The 20,081-nt window shown below is 37.2% G+C and overlaps 1 protein-coding gene and 1 long non-coding RNA gene across 2 annotated transcripts; one reads left to right on the top strand and one right to left on the bottom strand.

The window, feature by feature from the left end:
* Positions 1–6,670: 6,670 nt before the first annotated feature.
* LOC131797875 (uncharacterized) lies at positions 6,671–18,021 on the top strand. Its single transcript, XM_066167647.1, has 11 exons — positions 6,671–7,478; positions 8,540–8,979; positions 9,341–10,037; positions 10,648–10,747; positions 11,241–11,490; positions 11,998–12,801; positions 13,107–14,340; positions 14,531–14,626; positions 15,392–15,648; positions 16,247–16,514; positions 16,846–18,021. Exons 1-11 carry the CDS (start codon positions 6,686–6,688, stop codon positions 16,848–16,850), a joined length of 4,944 nt encoding a protein of 1,647 aa, XP_066023744.1. The 5' UTR covers positions 6,671–6,685; the 3' UTR covers positions 16,851–18,021.
* Positions 18,022–18,101: 80 nt separating this feature from the next.
* LOC136281287 (uncharacterized) lies at positions 18,102–19,498 on the bottom strand. The gene is made up of 3 exons (XR_010717651.1): positions 19,306–19,498; positions 18,920–18,987; positions 18,102–18,321 (listed from the first exon to the last, which is right to left on the bottom strand). It is a non-coding gene; the product is annotated as an uncharacterized lncRNA (long non-coding RNA).
* Between the last annotated feature and the right edge of the window lie 583 nt (positions 19,499–20,081).

A 20,081-nucleotide genomic window follows, 5' to 3' on the forward strand; every position in this document is an offset into this window, starting at 1 on the left:
TATTTAATTTTTTACCTAGTTTTTGCCTTTTTTCCCTTGATTTCGTATTTTTTTCCTTGTTTTCATATTTTTTTTGTTTGTTTTTTCTACAATTTTTTTTCGTTTTAGTTCTTGGTTTTTGTTTGTTTGTTTAATTTCCTTTTTCTACCATTTACTCGTAGTTATTTGAGAGCCCTTAAACACTACCTTCACGTTAACTCCAAACAAATTTTGTATCTCGTCAAATTATTATCTGTGACTCATTAATTCCAATTGCCTTCGTCTTCCGTGAATTTATAATAGTGTCGTTGATTCTTTGTTTTTCTTTGTCAATCAACACTCATCCCCTTCCCTAGATTAAAATCAACTGAGTTACACACCGACATAGAGGCACCTGCTTTCCTTACCAACAAAATAATGACCAATACTGGACAACTTTCACTTTCTTTGCAGCTCCTTGTCCTTCACTTAGGCATTATGGGTCAAGACTTCTGACAAACATGTATATTTTTGTTATAGAGCTGAACAACTTTTGCACTTGTCACGAACTTACACTAGCCTGGATCTGAAACCATAACATCATCCTGAATAAATTGAACAGCGGCGCGGTTCGATGATGTGTACATGTCTCAGTGAAAACATGTAGATAGTGCAAGCTTAAAAGTTTCGCCACAGACCGTTCCTTAATTGGAGGCCAAAATACTCCGTGAACACCATATTTTATCACTTCCTTATTCTCACAAAAATACCAGTTTGAGCAGATTGCGCTTCCACTGTGTGGAAATTTGTGCTGGTCGGTGCTAAGAGATAATCGTCTGCTTCAAAGATATCCAACTGATTATCAATTACCGAAACATCTCAGAAATTTTTATTTGTCGCCATCTTAGCAACTATCCATTGTTGCTAGGGATTCAGGAACGAGCTGAAAGCATGCCCAAACGTCATCAAGCTTTGTCTCTTCTTGATTTCTCAAATTAGAGTATGCGGACTACAAAGTTCTGGACAGTGCTGACAGAAACATTAATTACGGAGCAGGGTTGGAATGTGACGACGATATCGTCCGAGGATGGTGGCTACCAGATCGTGCATCGCTGGGCAGGTGTAACTCGCAAAGTTCGGCCTAGTTAAACGGCGAAGATCCATCTATTGCCGACGGAGTGGTGATTAGTAGCTCTGCTAATACTTTATTTATTGATTCTCGGGCTTTCCTTTTTTAGAGCGTGTTCACAAATAATTGCTGTTTCTGCGCAATAATCAACTTGCAAAAAAAAGTTGTTCTTTGCTTAAACACAAAAAAAGAGCGGTAGGGATATATGTGCCCACATCGAGAAAAATCGAACTTTCGGTAAAACCGATAACTTTCCTTTCACAGATATATTTTGGAAGTACTCACCGAGGAAGCGATAAAGTTCCTGTTTATGGAACGGGAAAGCTGTGACTATGATATATAGTTATGGATACGTGAGGACAAGGCGTCAAACACCGTTTATTTCGAAGAAATTGAATGAGCTGCCTCCAAAATTAAAGCATCCATCCGTGGCAGCTAAAAAAGTGAGGGATAGATTCGAATATCACATCAAATGAAGATATTTGTGGAAATAACTCCTTGAACGATAAGATATGATGACGTCCCTTACCTGGCGATGGTATTTCTCAAGATACGGTCGCGGTGAAACTCGCAATAAAGCAGAAAATAATTATCAGGAGATTACTATGGAGCTTGCACACACTTTTCTGGCATCCTGATGAGTTTCTTACTCGATTTGACAAAAAATGTGCGGAGAACATCGCCCGCGAATGACTGACAGGATGATATTATTATATCTAAACAGCTGAAGTCAGTCCTATAAGGGGAACGATATGAATTGCTGCTGCGTTGAAAAGTCATCAGAATTCCGACGTCGCACGTGGTATTAAACAAAACGAAATTGTTGGTCGAGTCCTTTTAGGTTTGCAAGTAGTTTCTTTATCGGCTATCACATTCGTCACTTATTCAAATATTTATCAACTTTGAAGAATATTACTACGTTATGTTTTCCTCATATTTGTATTAACTCTCCCTTGAAAGCTTATTTCGATTACATTAAAAAGCCATTTGTTACAATTAATAACATTTTCATTATAGGACCTTGTTGTTGTCCTTGATCTGTTACTAAAAGCTACTTGAGTAAGAGTTAAACAGTGTAAGAATTAGGAGACCTGAAATACTCAATTTACGCAACGTTACACTTGGGGATGTAAGCTTGTAGGCTGTTTTGATTTTTTTTTTTAATTGGTAGCCCAAAGATTACTTAAGAATCCAGAACCAAACAAAGTATGTCAACGGAAGGACAGCGTCCACAGCGAGAGCACTATTCAACGAAGCCGTACCTTGCGTGACAAATACTGAGTAACCACATGGCTTCAATTGCATAATCAGTCATAATTTAGTTACCGTGCTATTTTCGGCACGGTAACTGAATGTAAACAAGCCGTTGGTCGCGTGACGTTTGAGAAGCCTGAAATATTTTGTGGAGGGGGTTAAATAAATTGTGTGAATTAAGGAGTGTCCACTTGAGCAGAGACGTTAGATTGTCAGCGATCTGTATTTGGATTTTCGCTTGTTCACTGCATGATTTGTTCACACTGCTGAGAGGTAAGAATTATGTTCCATATAGATAACAATTTAGCTCACTTATAAAGTGTAGCCTCGCCAGACTTCTGCGACGCGAACAAAGATAATTCTGCCAAGAACTCACACTCTCCGCTCGATCGAACTGAAGTCATTTCCCCTGAAGTGCTTCTGCCGCCATTTCTGTCAGTTCACACAAGCTTTCTGATATCTCCAGTATTCGCTGGTTTCCCTTTGTATTTTGAGTGTGTGGGTTTCTGATCTAATATAATTTCAACTTTAGCGACACTCGTCAAATGCAAAGCACGAAGACATAACGATTTTGATAAAGTAAAACAAAGGCGCCTTCAGACGGCCTTCTGCGTGAGACGAGTTAAAGTTACACACTCTCAGCAACAGGGAAAAGGAAAACAGTGATTGTCAGTTAAGATGGCCTTAACGGGAAGTTTTGATCGAAGATTCTCTCAGGAATGGAAAGAATAAAGGGACAAACTGTTTCTGATCGTCTTGAAGACAATCAGTCCTGATCATTAATCCTTCTGTCTGGTAGTTGTTCAGTTTTCAGTTTTTCGCGTTAAGCAATGGAAGTGTTTGAACTGATGACAAAATACTCGCTTAATTCCATAGAGTGTACTTGATTTCATCTGACAGAAGTTAGAAACGAACTCAAAATATCTTGAATCTGTAAAGAAACCAAATTGATGCTTGATTGCTTTGATCTAAATGCAGGTATGTCAGGTATTTGATAAAATAAATTAAACTTGCTCGTTGTCTGCTTCATTGATTGACAAGAGGGTCCCGTATACTCTTTATGTGAAACACGACTGGGCGATTTTTTTTTCCTCGTGAATCGTGAATTAAATTGGTTTTCCTTTTCTTGAATCGTGATTAAAAATAATAAGATCTTTTTAGGTCCTCGTGAAGTAATATTTTTTATTTCAACGTGACCTGTGAATGAAGAACTGATTTAAACGTGATTCGTGAACCATTTTGTTTTGCGCGATGAATTCCCAGCTTTTTAATGGTTTTAAAAATGTATTATTCTCGAACAGTAGTGGTTAAGTTTTGACCAGGGTTGTGACAGGACATGAACTTTACATGGATTAATAGAAGTCATAAAACAGACCTCTAATGGTCCTTGAACAAATGATATAAGACATTCTCTCATCATTTGTCACTTAAGACTGTTCAAGACTAGGAAAATTGAAAATTTAGTTAGGGAATTTGGTCTCTTACTTTCATGTGAAATGTCTCAAATGTGTAAACGTGAAAAAACTTTGATATTATTCGTGATGTGTGAAAAGGCCAAATCTTTTTATGTGACTGAGTTTTACAAAGGGGTATAAGTCCGAACCTCTGACAATGAAAAGGTACAAGTCAAATTCTTAGAGACCTTTAAACTCAGTTCTTTGTGATTCATTAACAATCTTTCTCATTAATATGTATAAGTACCACATCATACTTGTAATGTGCATTTCAAGCCAAAAAATTTCAATTCCAGTATTAAATGGCCAGTTGTCTCTTGGTTGCAAAAAGAACAAAAACTTTCCTGTACATATTCAATAATTTTGATCATTATCCATAAGATTTACAATGAAAAAGCTGATTGGTCAAAAGCATTCAATCAATATACAATAGTGTGTGAAGTTGACATGATAAAATGCAATATCTGAGGCTTATACTGTATTTATCTTCTCGAGATCAATGTCTGCCTAGTTTCCAAGACCTTAAAGTTTAGTGTTCTCAAACTTTTGAAAGCCAAGAGAGATGCTCAAAATAGCTGAATGCCTCTAAAAAATTTATAATAAAACAATTATTTAATTCAGTTTTTGATATCATGCTCAACCTCATTCAATAATCACTTATTACTCTGGCGTCAAGACCATGGATAGACCATAGTCACCCAGGTTTCTGCTATGGTTGTTCACAGGACTTCCTGTTGTCCAATTCTGTTTGTAATAATACTCTTGATTAACAAATCAGACGACTGTTATCAATTAATCACAATATAATAAAATCTGAGAAAGAAACTATAGACATCCATTATACATTTTCATAAAAAACAACAACAACAACAATTAACTCGGCAAAATGCAGGACAACAGTGTGCACACATCACACATTCTGTCCCCTTCCACAGGCATGACATGATAATTGTCCCTTTAATGGTCCTATAATATGGTCCAATTACAAGAAGGACACATACACTGTACTATGGGTGCTCAAATTGGGCTGGAGATAACCAATCATGTTGAAGAATTTTGTTATAGTTTTGATTAACAGATGAAAGTTATATTTTCAGATGAAAGTTTTTCCTCAACATTTTTTAATTCTGATATTTGCAAACTATTGAGCCCTGAAAAGGAAGTAAGGATTTTTTTATTGCACTGAGACAGGGTAGCCTATATTAAAGATCCATGGTTTTTAAAATTGTTGATTTTTTTTTTGGCAAGTCAACCTTGAGTTTTTTTTAACCATTACTTGTTTGTTTGAAAAAGCAACAAATGCATTCAGTGCATATTTGGGGACATGAATTATTTTGTTCTTAGGTAAACACTCTCATTCCCTTGACCCTTTCACTCCCAAGATCTCTTCAGTAATTCTCCCTACTGTTTGCCATACCATTCTTATGATGTAAGTTTGGAGAATTTGGTATCGGATCATCTAATAATCCTCTAACTGATATTTTCTTTTACTCTTATCACTTACAATATCTGCTTGATGTTGTGTTGATATTTTGTATGGAGAATTCCTGTATTGGTCACTCTTGCAAGGTGGAGGGTTAAATAACATATGTTATACCTGAGTTTTGATGTTGGTTAATGATTGCAGTTGTAAAATTTTTAACTTGAGTTCATTTTGCTGAAAATTAAATATTCAAGAAGCCAGGCACAATTTGTAAAGTTTTGGAGACAGTCCCTGATAGATTTGTTAATTAATGAAGGATCTTAATTTATTTTACAGTCAACTCTCTGCTAATGGACACTCTTGTAGGTGGCCAGTTCTAATTATGGACACTTTTTTCAATTCTCTATTTTTCTGCTTAGTACCAATTGAGTTCTTTATCACTATCCTCAGTTAATTGATATATACTTTTTCTTTTCACATTCCCTTCTTAGTTAAGCTTTTATTGATAAACATGAATAAGAAATTAAAACCAGTTTTCTCTACTCTTTGTTATTTTTTATTTCATCAAAAACATTCAATACATAACATAATGAGTACAGCAACTATTGGTGATTTGGATGATATTTCATGCAAAACATGTCTTCAATTGAAAATTGTAATCTTAAAACCATCATGCTGCTAGACAAACTCTGTAAAAAAAACCGAAACAAAACAAAGAGCTCTCATTCTGATTATTCTTGTATCAAAACAGTGAATATGTCAGTGAGAAGAACTTATCCAATCAGTCCTTATTAAATAACTAGGACCATATTCTGATGAATTCACTCTGTTAATTACAAGTAAAAATAGCTTACAGAGGATAAAATCAAACAACAGGTCCGAAAATTAGCAACTTGGTCTGAATATCTACAGCTTAGAAATCATTCATGCTTTGGTTTATTTACAACTGTCTTAGGTTATCACATGAAAACAAAACCAACCATAGATTTGCACTAATTATTTCTTTCCTGTTGGATATTAATTTTGAAATGGAAGAAGTAATTCCTGTTTTTGGAAAAACAGCTCGGAAAACTCAGTGTATTTAAATTCAAATATCTTTCTTGTTCGTAAATGCCTTTTTGTTAACATCTATAACTCAAGCAATTGTTTATGAACACAAAAATTATACCATTAGATTTAAGTTGAAATGTTTCTGATGAAAATAAATAACTCAAGAGCCTTTACGCATAAGCATCCCGTCCTTTACTCAAAATGTTTAAAAGAACACTGAAGGGTGGATGGCTTCCAAAGATAATGGACTACGAGGAATAAATCATTACCTTGGTTCAGTAGATGTTAAATTATAAACCTCATTCTTGCCAATTTTTGGTTCGATTGTTATTATAAATGTCACAAAAAAGTTAGTTCAAGTTACTCACCTTTAATGACAGCTTGTTCTTTTCGTTCTGACAGTTACATTACTAGGACATGGATTCCCATATTTCTAAAGAAAAGCTGAGAAGTAAGATTGTAACAGATTATTTCGGAAGAAAAAGATTAAATCTGTCAGAGTGGATTTTACTTGAATTGCCTGAAGCTTTGTTGGAATTAGCTGAGTTGGACGAACTTGACCTGTCAGGGAATAAACTTAAAACAATACCTGAGAATGTTGGAAAACTAAATAATATTACGGTACTTAATGTAAGCGGAAACCAGCTGTCCATATTCCCTGCAAGTTTGACACAGTTGAAGAAACTCAAATGGCTGTACATCTCATTTAACAAACTAACCACCATCCCTGATGCTATTGGTGAGATGGTGGCACTGGAGGAACTGTATCTGGGTTACAACCAGTTGACTGTGTTGAGTCCAGCCATAAAACAGCTGAAGAAACTCAAAGAGCTGAACATCTCACATAACAAACTAACCACCATCCCTGATGCTATTGGTGAGATGGTGGCACTGAGGGGACTGCGTCTGAGTTACAACCAGTTGACTGCGTTGAGTCCAGCTATAAAACAGCTGAAGAAACTCAAACGGCTGAACATCTCACATAACAAACTAACCACCATCCCTGATGCTATTGGTGAGATGGTGGCACTGGAGGAACTGTATGTGGGTTACAACCAGTTGACTGTGTTGAGTCCAGCCATAAAACAGCTGAAGAAACTCCGATGGTTGTTTGTGAATAGGAATCCTTTAACAGTTGAAGGAATGAGAAGTCTTTCGGAGCTAGAAGATATAGGGATAATATTTGACCCAGTATATTCAAATCTCCGAGGTGAGTAAAGGAAATTTCTGTTCACATTATTGTTGTGACATGTGCATTTACTAGATTGGTTCTAATAATTGACTTGCAAGTGGTTATTCTGCTTGTTACTGATTATTACAGATAGCTGGCGACAGTTAAACTGTAAATACTGTCACAGTTTTTGTGTGGTTTAACAAAGTTGGCATCACTTGAGAAATACATGGCATTTGTAACGGAAGTTTTTGTTCTATATTTAAAAGCTTTATTTTAACAATTTGGCTGACATTGAAATTAAGTTCATCAATAAGGAAATATGATTTGATGTGGAATCAAGAGTAAATGCTGTTACAAATCATTCTATGCAGTTAGGAATTATTTTTTTGAGGTTTGCTTTCTATTTGACTGGAATTACAATAGGATAAAATGTATCCCAAGTAGTTTCACTGCTAGGAATTGTTGTTTTATTTTTGCTTTCTATTTGATTCATTGAAAGTGTTTAAAATTTGAATAACTTGTGGCTAATATCAAACAAAATTTATACACTTATACGATTTGTGAATTAAGTTACAGGAATAGAACTTGAATTTGTTTTTAGCGTTGATGAAATTCTGATTGTTATTTCCATATAATTTACATAAGTGATTTTTGTGCATTTTATTCTTTAGCTTACAGTTGTTACCTTTTGGATATATGCGCGTTTTCTTTCTCTTTTACAAACAATGAATTGGTTATTGACTCCTCACTACTCAGCAGAATTGATTTAAGTCATTACCTCTCTCTTGTGTGATCAGTCACAAGTGGTTCAGTTTAGTTTTGGTGTGCATGTTCACCAAATTATCACTACATTTTATGCCTGAAGAATTATTTTGATTGACTGTGTAACTTTTCCAAACTCACTAATATATTAACATCAGAAAAAAAAAACAATTTTGATGGTTCAGTTTTTATATACTGGCTTTTGACTCCAACATTGTTCATGTTAGGTATTTATACTAGTTGTTTTTTTTACTTATTTTGTACAAATTTATCAATTTGCAAATTACTATTTTCTTTGTGTTGCAAAAACTTTTTCTAATTATGCCAAATACCAGATAGACTTGAAGCACAGCTGGCTTATGAAAGGGCTTTGAAAGATGGATATGTCACAGTTAACCGCAGTAGAATATTACTCATTGGTCAGGATCGTGCCGGTAAAACCAGTTTAAAGAAGAGTCTCCTAGGCCTTCCATTTGACTCTAAAGAACAGAGCACTGAGGGGATTGAAGTGGATCCTTCAAAGTGCAAAATTGATGTTGACCAAGCTGCAAGCAACTGGCAGTCCATTGGTGAGAATAAGCCAGGACTGTTGGAATGTTCTGAAGATGTGGCAAAGATTATGGTAGAGAAAAATTTTCCACAAGATAACATGTATATTGATATAGAAGATACAGATGAAAGTTCAGATGAAGATTTTGAAAAAGATTCAGCCTACATTTCACCTGCAGATTTTGAAGAGGGATCTATTTATGGTTACAGTTATGGCAGAGAAAAGGTGATGTAAGAATTCCAAAAAGGTTCTTCACAAACTTGCTTAAGGCAATTTTTAATGACAGCACAGTTTTTAATGCTTAATGTCAACTGAAAATTATGTGAACCTCAAAGTGAGGAGAAAATCTAAATTGTTAAATCTTTTTTTAATTGATTTTTCTACTTTCTAAAGGTCTTAGCCAAGAACCAGGAAACTGCTTGTGGTCTAACAATAATTTCCCTCCCACTTAATGTACTGTCATTTGGTCTAATTTACATCAAAACTTTGACATAATTATTTCAAATGTGTAGTGAAGTTTCTGGCTAAACTGAATTACTGTGGTACTTAGGGTAATTAATTTCAACCTATTTCATACTTTACTCAGGTTGAGGATACAGGAGATTACTGGCCAGTAGGTGGTTTCCATAACAGTGGTGTTGAACACTCAAAGGAATGCATTTTGGATGAACCCAGGGTAATTATTGATGTTGCTCAACCCCCTGATACTGCGAAGCATGTTCATCAGTTGTTGAAGTATATCAAAGGCAAACGCATCAAAAGTGGCTTATTCAAAGAAGAATCCTATGTTTCAATGGATATATGGGACTTTGCAGGGCAGCACCTGTACTATGCCAGCCATCCTATCTTCTTATCACAACGAGCACTATATATATTGGTGCACAATCTCAGCAAGCCTTTGGATGCTGCAGCTGAGCCCTGCATGAGACAAGGGAGTAATGTTGTGAAATTGGAAAACCCTAACAATGACACAAACATGGAGAATTTGCTGTCATGGCTGGCAACAGTACACGGTGTTGCCCTGGCAACTGATTACCCAGATGATAATGCACAACATAAGCTACCCTACCTCCATCCCCCAGTGTTTATTGTTGGAACACATGCTGATAAACCAGTTGGAGACATAGCAGTAATAAAGAATCAAATACAGGAGAGAATTTCTGGTATGGAATATGAGAAGCATGTGGTCAGACCCTTATTCTGCATTGACAACACTGAGAGACCAAACTTGATTAAGAAATCTATCCAGAAGATTCGAAAGCAGAGAGAGAAACATAAAACAGGTAAGATATCTCATGTCATATTGTATCCTTTACAATGTGTTACTTGCAGTAATTGATGGTTTTATAATTGCTTAATAGCTTGTCTTTGTGTCAATTCCAAGTACACTTAATTTGTGGCCATTTTTTTTTAATCAAAGGCCCATTTGGTAGATTGTTGGCAAGCATTGAGCTTACAATAATTATTACCTGACTCACATTTACATGTCATCAAGCAGTTCTGCTGTGTCATTATAATTTTAAAAGCTTGCTAAACATATAGAATGTTTTTGTGGGAGTGATGAGGGAAGGATACTGCCCTGGTTGAATGAGTTCAGGCTAATTAAGTGCAAGTGAAAATTTATTTATTTATTTTTTTATCAGCTGCACTCTTCTTAGCTTTCAGTTTCTTTATGTACCAGTGTTTCCATACTTGGGCCTATAAATGTTTGCTGACAGATCCATTAATTTCAGAGTTTGAAATAAGGAACAGAAAATGATTTGAAGAGTTGAAGAGTTTATCATCTTAGCTATGTTGTCAGTAGTAAAATATGTATGATACAAACTGTTCTCATTGTAAGCACATGTTTCTGTGTTACATTGTGCTTTGAATTCGTTTTCTAAACATATCCAGCCAAGGAAGAAGGAAAAGCAGATAGAATAAAAGAATTGCAAAACAAAATTCTGGAGGTGTTGAGGCAGGAGCCTTATATGGGGGAGAAAATACCAGTCAGGTAAATGAAAATAACATTTTATCTGGCAAACCTCACTTCATGGAGTACGGAATCAATTTTTGATTCAAACAGTCATGAATAGTACTTTGAAGAGCAGTATAACTGTATATGCATGTAAAATTATATGAAAACAAAATCATCTTACATCCACTAGTTTGAAGTCCATCCAAATTCTTAAAACATCAGACTGTACAAATACACGGCAGTCATTTAAATGCAAACAGACAAAACTCTCATTCATGACATTGAGACAATACTCTCTTTTGAAGAGGTGTGAATGTGAGATGGATATTTGAAAAGGCACAGCTTTGAATTGAGATTTTTTATGGGAAAAATATAACCATATTTGAATTGTCCAAAAGTCTGGGGAAAGCTAGACCAAGGAAATAGATTAATTAACACTGGAAGACTACAAATAAGTAAATGTCTGACTGAAGTCAATATTCAATTTTAAACCCTTAATATATATTTCAAGTATTCTGTTTCCTTCTAGATGGTTTTTGTTTGAAAAGGTGATTGAAGCTTTGGTGGCTGAACAGATTTATCACAGAAACCTGCAACAACTTGAGCACTACGCAAGGAAACATTGTTTCATAAAAGATGCAAAAGAGTTTGAGTCTATGATCAGTTTTTACCATGGTCTGGGGATGATAATCAAGCATCGCAGTACAGTTGTACTGAAGGCTCAGTGGTTGATTGATCTGTTCAAACAACTGATAACCATTCCACCTTTCAATAAACAGGTATGAAAAAAAGTTCATTTTAGAAAGGCCTTACTTGGGAAATGTTTAATAATTTAAGTGAACAGAAAATGAGAGTGACACTTTCTTTTTTAATGAATAGGCAACTAATGCAACAACTGTGACTCTTTGATCTTTACAACTGCTGGGCCCAAGTTTTTTCATGTACCTTTTGCAGCTTTTTAGATCATAAATTGATTGAGCCTTTTTACTTTACAAGAGACTTGCATTGACTTGCTACCGCTCACAATTACTGTATTCACACAAGCAAATAGTTCTTTTTGCATGTGCTAATTGGCTTCTGCGGTGGTGAATAACAACTGATAATCATCTCTAAACCCTAACCCAAGATACAAAATTGGCCATTAAGAGTGTAGTTTCTGACCATTTCAGTACATTGATTGAAATAAATTTTTTCTAGTTCCTGTACATGTACGTAGAAAAAAATTCAAAAGGAACATGTAGTGGACTTCTCTAATCTGGAATTGCTGTCATTTATATATTTTGTAGACTCCTTTATTTGCTAAGTACTGGCAGGAACTTGAAGCAAGTGGCATCCTTAGCATGGAACATGTTGATCATGTGTTCTCCAGCTTTATTATGGGAGGAATCGTTAAGGCAGACATCCTTGACATGATGGAGCGATTTGGTTTGATCGCTAAGTTCTCAGCTTCCCCAACTGACAAGAAGTACTTTGTACCAGCTCAATTGAAGTCATCGCCTGTAGAACTCTGTAACATGGAATTATCATTAACTGACCCTTGTCCATTGTATCTCCTCTTTGTCCATGGCTTTGTCCCTCATGGTCTTTTCTTGCAGCTTGTCTCCCGATGCATTTGTTGGTGTTCAGAGACATGGGCCACGCATCAACCTCGCCTGTACCAAAATGGAGCATGGTTCATTATTGGGAAAGATATTCATGATTTTGTCCTCATATGCAAAACAGGGTTTGTGAAGGTAACCTTGAGACAAAGAAAAGCACAAAGTGATCAGGTTGAAGGACAGAACTCCGTCGAACTAGCGACTCTTGTTCGTGAATTTCTTGAAGACACCCTAAAGAATTTGTCACAAGAAATCCCATACCTGAGAGGAATGAAGTATAGGCTGTGTGTTGCATGTCCTTACTGTCATCAAGGGACAGAAGAAACACGTCGTGCATGCTCAGACCAAGTGAAAACCAGTTGTACACACAAGGACTGCTTCCACCTCATTGATGCAAATGAAGGTCGGCCGGACATCTGTACGCGAAAACTTCGCAATATGATAGAACCAGTTTGTGGATTAAGGAAATGGTTCTGGAAAAGAAGAAGCCAGGTATAATTAATTATAATGATCTTTCAAGCAAAAATTTCTAACCTCGGTTTCATCTTTTCTTTGCTCCCCTAATTAACTTGATGTTAATATCAATTGGGCTGTTATCAGTGTTGAGAAAGGGAGCCCTGATAGATTGTCTTCAGTTTTAAATATGTCAGAGAATTTCTAACAAGGTGAAACAATTTTTTAATTTTATCCTTTTTTGTTTTTCTTCGGTAAAGTATTCATCAATAAATATTTGTATAACCACATCCAAACCTTTTTTATTTAATTGTCATAATCTTATATGACCTTTTTTCCTTCAGGGTTGGTCCTCGTCAAATGTAGCTGCTAGATCACATGATGAAGCAAGTGAAGTCAATTCAGTGAAGTCTGCCACAGCATTGAAGGTGACTCTCCTGGGCAGTGAGTGGAGTTCGTCAATGGGGGGCTTGTCCACCATCAACAGACAGCTTGCCATTCTGTTGGCCAAACACTCTGACATGGATGTTACTCTCCTTGTCCCACAGTTTGCCTGTTCTGAAGACGAGAAGAGAATGGCTCGAATGCACAATGTGTCCCTCAGAGAGGCACAAAAACGGCCAGGCTATGCCGACCCCCTTGACTGGCTGAGTGTCCCACCGAGAGATCTGGACATTGACATATTACTGGGTCATGGAGCAAAGCTTGGTAAACAAGCTCAATTTATTAGAGAATGGCACCAGTGTAAGTGGATTCAGGTGGTGCACACCGCGCCCGAAGAACTAGGAATGTACAAAAACTATCCCATGGCCATTTCCAAAGGTGATGATAAAAATACAACTGAAGTGGAGTTGTGTGAGTTGGCAGATGCTGTGGTAGCAGTTGGACCAAAGTTGACAAATGCTTACTCTTCCTACCTGCGCTCATGCGAGAAGCACCAAGATATAATTCAACTGACGCCAAGCACTTTCAGAGAGTTTTCCGACGTAAAACAAGCTGCAGTTGACGTAGACATCTTTAAGGTTCTAACGTTTGGCCGTGGTGACCCAGAGGACTTTAGGTTGAAGGGCTATGATATCTCTGCTAGAGCAATAGTTGAACTGAAAGACAGGTCTTACCATCTGATTTTCGTGGGTGCACCTGACGGTAAACAGGATGAGGTTGCAAAGAATCTACTCAAGAGTGGAATTAATAAAAACCAGCTGATCGTCAGGAAGTTCTTGCAAAGCAAAGAGGGATTGAAAAAATTATTTTGTGAAGTTGACATCTGCATCATGCCCTCCAGAATAGAGGGGTTTGGTTTGACGGCCTTAGAAGCGTTGTCTGCTGGTCTTCCCATTCTTGTCAGTGGAAACTCAGGATTTGGTAAAGCACTGTGCACTGTACCGTCAGGCAAATCATTCGTGGTGGAGTCTGAGAAGCCTGAGGAGTGGGCAAAGGCAATTGCAGGTGTCCGACAGAAGGAAAGATCAGATCGACTCCGAGACATTCAACTACTGAGGAGTTTCTATGAAGAGAAGTTTAGCTGGGAGGAGCAGTGTGACAGTCTTGTGGAGAAGATGTGGGACATAGTTCATGGTGAGAATGTTTTGAATTTCCTTCAAAAAGTGTTCTAGGAGGCTACTCGACTTTTGGTCTCTTATTAACTGTGACGTGAAGCATGAACCCCTTATATAAAGAGATGTTGAACATGAATAGTAATCAATCGTTTTATCCTCATGTTGTTTACTGTGTTATTAAAATAAAAGCTTCTTTCTATCTTTTTTAGCTTCTAAAAGACGAGACACAAGTTTCAGAGCTCGGCAGGCCGAAGTTATTGACACGTCAACTAAACAACCAACAGTTGATTCATTACTGACTCCAAGTGAGTAAAGAATTTAATAACTCATGATCATTGGCATCCCCAAAGAAGTACAGACAAGTTAAAAGGAGATCGAGCAATTTTCTTTTCCTAACTTTTGACTCCAGGCCAGCTATGCTTCGTAAAAACTTAGCAAGATGCTGTTTACTTCTGAGACATGTTTTTAGCTATACCTCTGCACTCTTCAGTCACAAACGGAAGACGTGTACAAACAAATTTGATTTTCTTTTACCTCCTGATCCGGATGGACGGCTTAGTGTTATTTATTTCTTTGAGTCATTTGAAGTTTTCATCCAATTGGAAACTACAATAAATTGTCTGAAACCAGGCCTGAAACAAGGAGACATGGGGACCTCTTACTGTTCCTATCAAAATAAGTTTATGTTCTATTCACGATACAGTTGTCTTTCGAAACAATATTGAAGTAATCAGATATCCATACGGCAGAGGGAATACATCGGTATATTTTTGAAGCCCGTTCTTTTTTTCCAGGATTTATTTTCCAGTTACGCAGATATGTCAGAGTGCAGACCTCGTCGTTAATTTTTATTCTCTGCTTCTTCTCTCTTGATTATTGGTGTATTCATTCACGGACAGAAATCGAACTCAAAAAGTAACTGGACAAAACAGCGGAAGTCTGGTGGTTGAAGCTCTTTTCCTTTTTACCCTAAAAGTTTCTCTTACTAGATTGGGAATTGTTATTTTCCAGCAGACGATTGTTTCGCTTTTTTACTGCAGTTAGATTAATAAAAACCTTGTGTTTTCAAGGTTCTCTTGACCGAATCATCCAGGAACTTCAGCAGATGCAACTGGATGCAAGCAAAGTCAAGAGCAGAACAGATCTATCATTGGGGCTTCAGAATATTGCATCAGACAGGGGCTTCAGAATATCTGACAATCAAGGATTAGGAAATTGCATGTTCTATGCCTTGTCCGAACAACTGGAAATTGTTAAGGGAATCAAAATCCCACATGGCAAATTAAGACAAACCTTGGTTCAGTACCTCAGGAGTAACCCAAAACTTGTAAGTTGATGTTAGTATGTTTCACAGAGTATGTCACGTGATGTTATTGTTTGAGTATGATAAAGGTTAAGTGATAATACAGGCCACTTGGCCAACACCACCAGAACCTATCCCAGTGTTCACAGCGTGAAGTGACCTGGAGTACTGTTACTCCTTCTTTATGGAATGATGGTCTTTTTTTTTCAGGAGCTCTGAAACCAGCTTTTGACCCTGGTGGAAAGGGGAACTTGAGATATTTAACTTTATTATTTAAGAAGCCACACAGTGACGTTGGTTACAATTAAATTCATATGTTACTTAATGTGGTGTCCGGAGAAGTGTCCGTTACTTCCGTTACTTAATGTGGTGTCAGTTTCAGGAGAATTTCCTTTAAACCTCCATCAGATGACAGAATTATGGTCATTCTCTTAATGATGGATCTTTCTTGTTGTTTTCCTGCTGTTTGCAAAGCAGAAAATTTGTTACTATACAGGACATTGCCAATTAAAGGTCGTCTCGTACCATTCTGATAGAATTACTCCCTGACTCGTACTCCACGCGCTCAAGTTCCCATCAACAATCCTTTTAAATTTCTTTCTTTAACTGATTTTCCTTACAGCCGGATGGAACAGATCTGTTTGACTTTGTCCATGGACATCAAACATGGACTAAATACCTAGTACGCATGGAACAAGATGGCGCTTGGGGTGATCACGTGATTCTGTGTGCTGCAGCAAACTGCTTTGAAACGTGCATTCGTGTGGTCAGCAGTCTATCCCATAGCCATGATGTAATCATTACGCCACATTTTTCAGTTGACGAAAGAACACCTCTTGTGCTGGGACATATTCATGAGGTGCACTATGTCAGCCTTCAACCCGTGCAAGGTACAGCTCATTACTTTACTCCAATTAACTGAAATTTCTGTTTTACAGTGATATTTGTGGGAGGGGCAGGTGGGCAGTCGCCCCTATACTGAGATTGATCCATATTTGTCAGTTAGGATCCTTAATATTCTTTTTAATGTCGAGTTGACAACAGTCACCCTGTTTGTTGTTCGATCTAGTGGTTTGCTCCTTTAACACACATCATGAAGTTTATGGTTTTCATATTTCATTCTTCACCGCTGGCTCCCATCTCAATAATCAAACGCAATTCATGCACTCTATTGTTCTCCCTTGTCGTTTAATCACAGTGTTCTGATTATTGTGTTTACAGGTTAGAGTGGCAAGCCCCTACAGTCACTTTGATCGGCCCTTGTGAAGAGCCCAGCCTTACAGAGTGACTTCATTGGCATAGAGACTATTGATACAAATTGGAGAACTAGAGCTTTCTTCCGTCGATTTTTCCAATGTGAACTTTAAAATCTTAGATTTAATTAGAGTTTCCAACAATTTTTTCAACAGAATAAGAACAATAATAAGGCCCTGTAATGAAAATTTTATTTCTTGCAACAAATGGCTGATATATTGAAGAAATGTATAATGGTTTCCGTGTTTATATAGCCTGATGTAAACACTTGGGAGGTTGGGAGACCACTCGATAAGCTGGAAACCACTCCACTTGGCGTCGTGGTTTCCTACGCTTATCTCGTATCTCGTTCTCCCAATCTCCCAAGTGTTTATATCAGGCTATGTAGACACGGAAACCATTTTACATTTCTTTTATAAAATAACAAATGAAAGAGGAACGAAAACTGTGTTAACATACGCTCATGTAAAATGGTTTTATGGCCAATCAGAGCGCGCGTACTATTTGAATTATTTTATAAAAGGTAATCGAAATAAGCTTTCAAGGGAGAGATGATACAAATATTAGGAAAACATAACGTAGTGATATTCTCCAAAGTTGACAAATGTTTGAATTGGTGAAGAATGTGATAACCGATAAAGAAACTACTTGCAAACCTAAAAGAACTCCGCCAACGATTTCATTTTGTTTAATACTGTACGATGTGGGGATTCTGATGAAATTTTACAACGCATCAGCAATTAATACCGTTGCCCTGATAAGACTGACTCAGCTGTTTAGCTATTATGAGAATCCGTCAGTTATTGGCGGGCGAGGCTCTTCGCATATCTCTCGTCAAAACGAGTAAGGAACTTATCAGGATGCCAGAAGAGTGTATGCAAGCTCCTTTATAACCTCCTGATATTAATTTTCTGCTTTATTGCGAGTATCATTACGACCATATCTTCAGAAATATCATCGCCAGGCAAGGGACGTCACCATATTTTATTGTTCGGGGAGTTGTCTTCGAAAAATCTCTTAATTGGATACGATATTCGAATCTACCTCGCTTTATTAACTGCTACAGGTGGATGTTTTAATTTTGGAAGTATCTCATTTTTTTTTTTTTTAAATAAACGGTGTTTAACCCTTGAACTCCCTGAAGTGATTAACGTGTAACTTCTCCCTCTAATATTCGTACATTATTCAGCAAACAGGTGATGAGAATACTCAAACTTATCAGGTAGAAGTTGTTATCTTGATCTAACACCAAATTCTCTTAATTAATTAATGAGGAAATGTGTAGCAGCTAGAGGGGAGAATTAACAATCAGATCCTGGGAATTAAAGGGTTAACACCTTGACCTCACGTAGCGCTTTCCCCACATCCATATTATAGTCACAGCTTTTCCGTTCCATGTATAGGAACTTTCTCGCTTCCTCGGCGAATTCCTCCAAAATATATCTGTTAAAGGAAAATTGTCGGTTTAACCGAAAGTTCGAGTTTTTTCGATGTGGCGCAAATATAATTATCCCTACCGCTCTTTTGTTGTGTTTTAAAAGCGAAGACCAACTTTTTAAAAAGAACGTGATAAACTTTTTGCTAGATACACAACTACTAACTTACTTAACGTTACCTGACCCAGGTAACATGGACAACTGAATATTTTTTTATTGCAAGATCCATGACGTTGCGTAATGAAAGGTGATTGCACTAAATTCTTCGGAGGTCAACAATACGAAATGAACTCTAAGTTCGGGTCCTATTTGCAATCAGCAACATGCATATCTTTGTTTTGTATTCCAAGTAACATAGAATCTTCATAGTCTTGGTTTGCCCAATATCTGAGCTTATTTGAGTTGCTCTCTCAAAAGAGTTGGTCTCGGCGATTGAAAAAAACCTCGCAACACCTTCCAGTCATCAGAACTAATTACTGATCTCGCACTCCGTTCAACACGCATAGAAAAACGTATATGTCAAGAAGATTGACTTCAATTCCTGCACTCTATCTGAAACGATCAAATGAAATTACGAACGTCTACACAATGTGAAACACACTTACCTGCGTTAGACATGATTAACAGCTGATCGGAGAGAGGTAAAAGCGATAGATGTATGAAGACAAGGAACCTACGGAAATATTACAACCTCTTCATCAACAGAACACACCTTGCTTCCTTGGGTTCACGGCACGCTTAGTTTGTTCTGAAAATGTTTTACATGCAAGCATACCGAGCTCCCGAGCCAAATTTTTCACGGGTACGTCTCTTTCCAAAGGTTTTGAAAATAGTTTAAGCGCTCTGATGTTTCTCACCGAAATTTCTGAGAAAACGGAAGGTACCGACCTCGCGATCAAATGTTTATCCAACATCCTGAGCCCTTACGCTATCTTCAGACTCGATTAAGATTGATCTTGCTTCGCTTTTGGTATTTATTAGAATTACATACCACTGTATAAACGATGATTGATATACTGAAGCAGGTTGTTCGGGGCATCCCTGCTATTGAGGGTACTGCAAACAACGACTGTCATCAAAATATCTTCTAACCTGCTGCACTTAGTCTAACCTGGAACACAGAGGTAAGGATTCAACCAATCGAATTTCTTGGGAAAATTCACCCTCAGCGAAAGTTCCCTTTTTTTCGGCCGAGGCGTAAAACTAAATGTAGATAGCTGTAGAGCACTTTTACAGACGAGGAATTCAACAAGTCGAGAAGCGAAAGACGAATGTTCTTTGGATATGTAATCGTGACATTCGCTTAATTAAAATAGTCACGTTCTCGACAACAGAAATCAAATTTCCTTACTGTCACGCAATCACGTGCTGAGGTCTTTGCCTTACTTCACAGTTACATTCTTCTGATCCCTATATCTGTTCAGAAGGTAAATTTGATTCCTTGCATTTAACTTGGTGAGATCGTTGTCATTTTCATGATTGTCCGAAGATAAGTTGAACGGACAAATTTTCCTCAAAAAGGAAACCTGTTTGAGACTCTCAGTCAGTGGATTAGAGTCAAGCGAAGGACCGGGCGAGTTCAAGTAACGATTTCCTGATTCCACAGCAGTTCTTTCGCTCATTTCCATTAACCGAGAGCGAAACAAAAATTAAGGCTAACATCAGCCCCGCTACCCAAACAAGAAAAGCGAGAGGTGGGCTTATAATTGTTTTTTGTTTTGTTTTGTTTAAAAGTAGATGGGCCTTTAACACTTCAATTAAAGTTCA

Source organism: Pocillopora verrucosa, chromosome 5 (assembly GCF_036669915.1).
Source record: "Pocillopora verrucosa isolate sample1 chromosome 5, ASM3666991v2, whole genome shotgun sequence".
Lineage (NCBI taxonomy): Eukaryota > Metazoa > Cnidaria > Anthozoa > Scleractinia > Pocilloporidae > Pocillopora > Pocillopora verrucosa.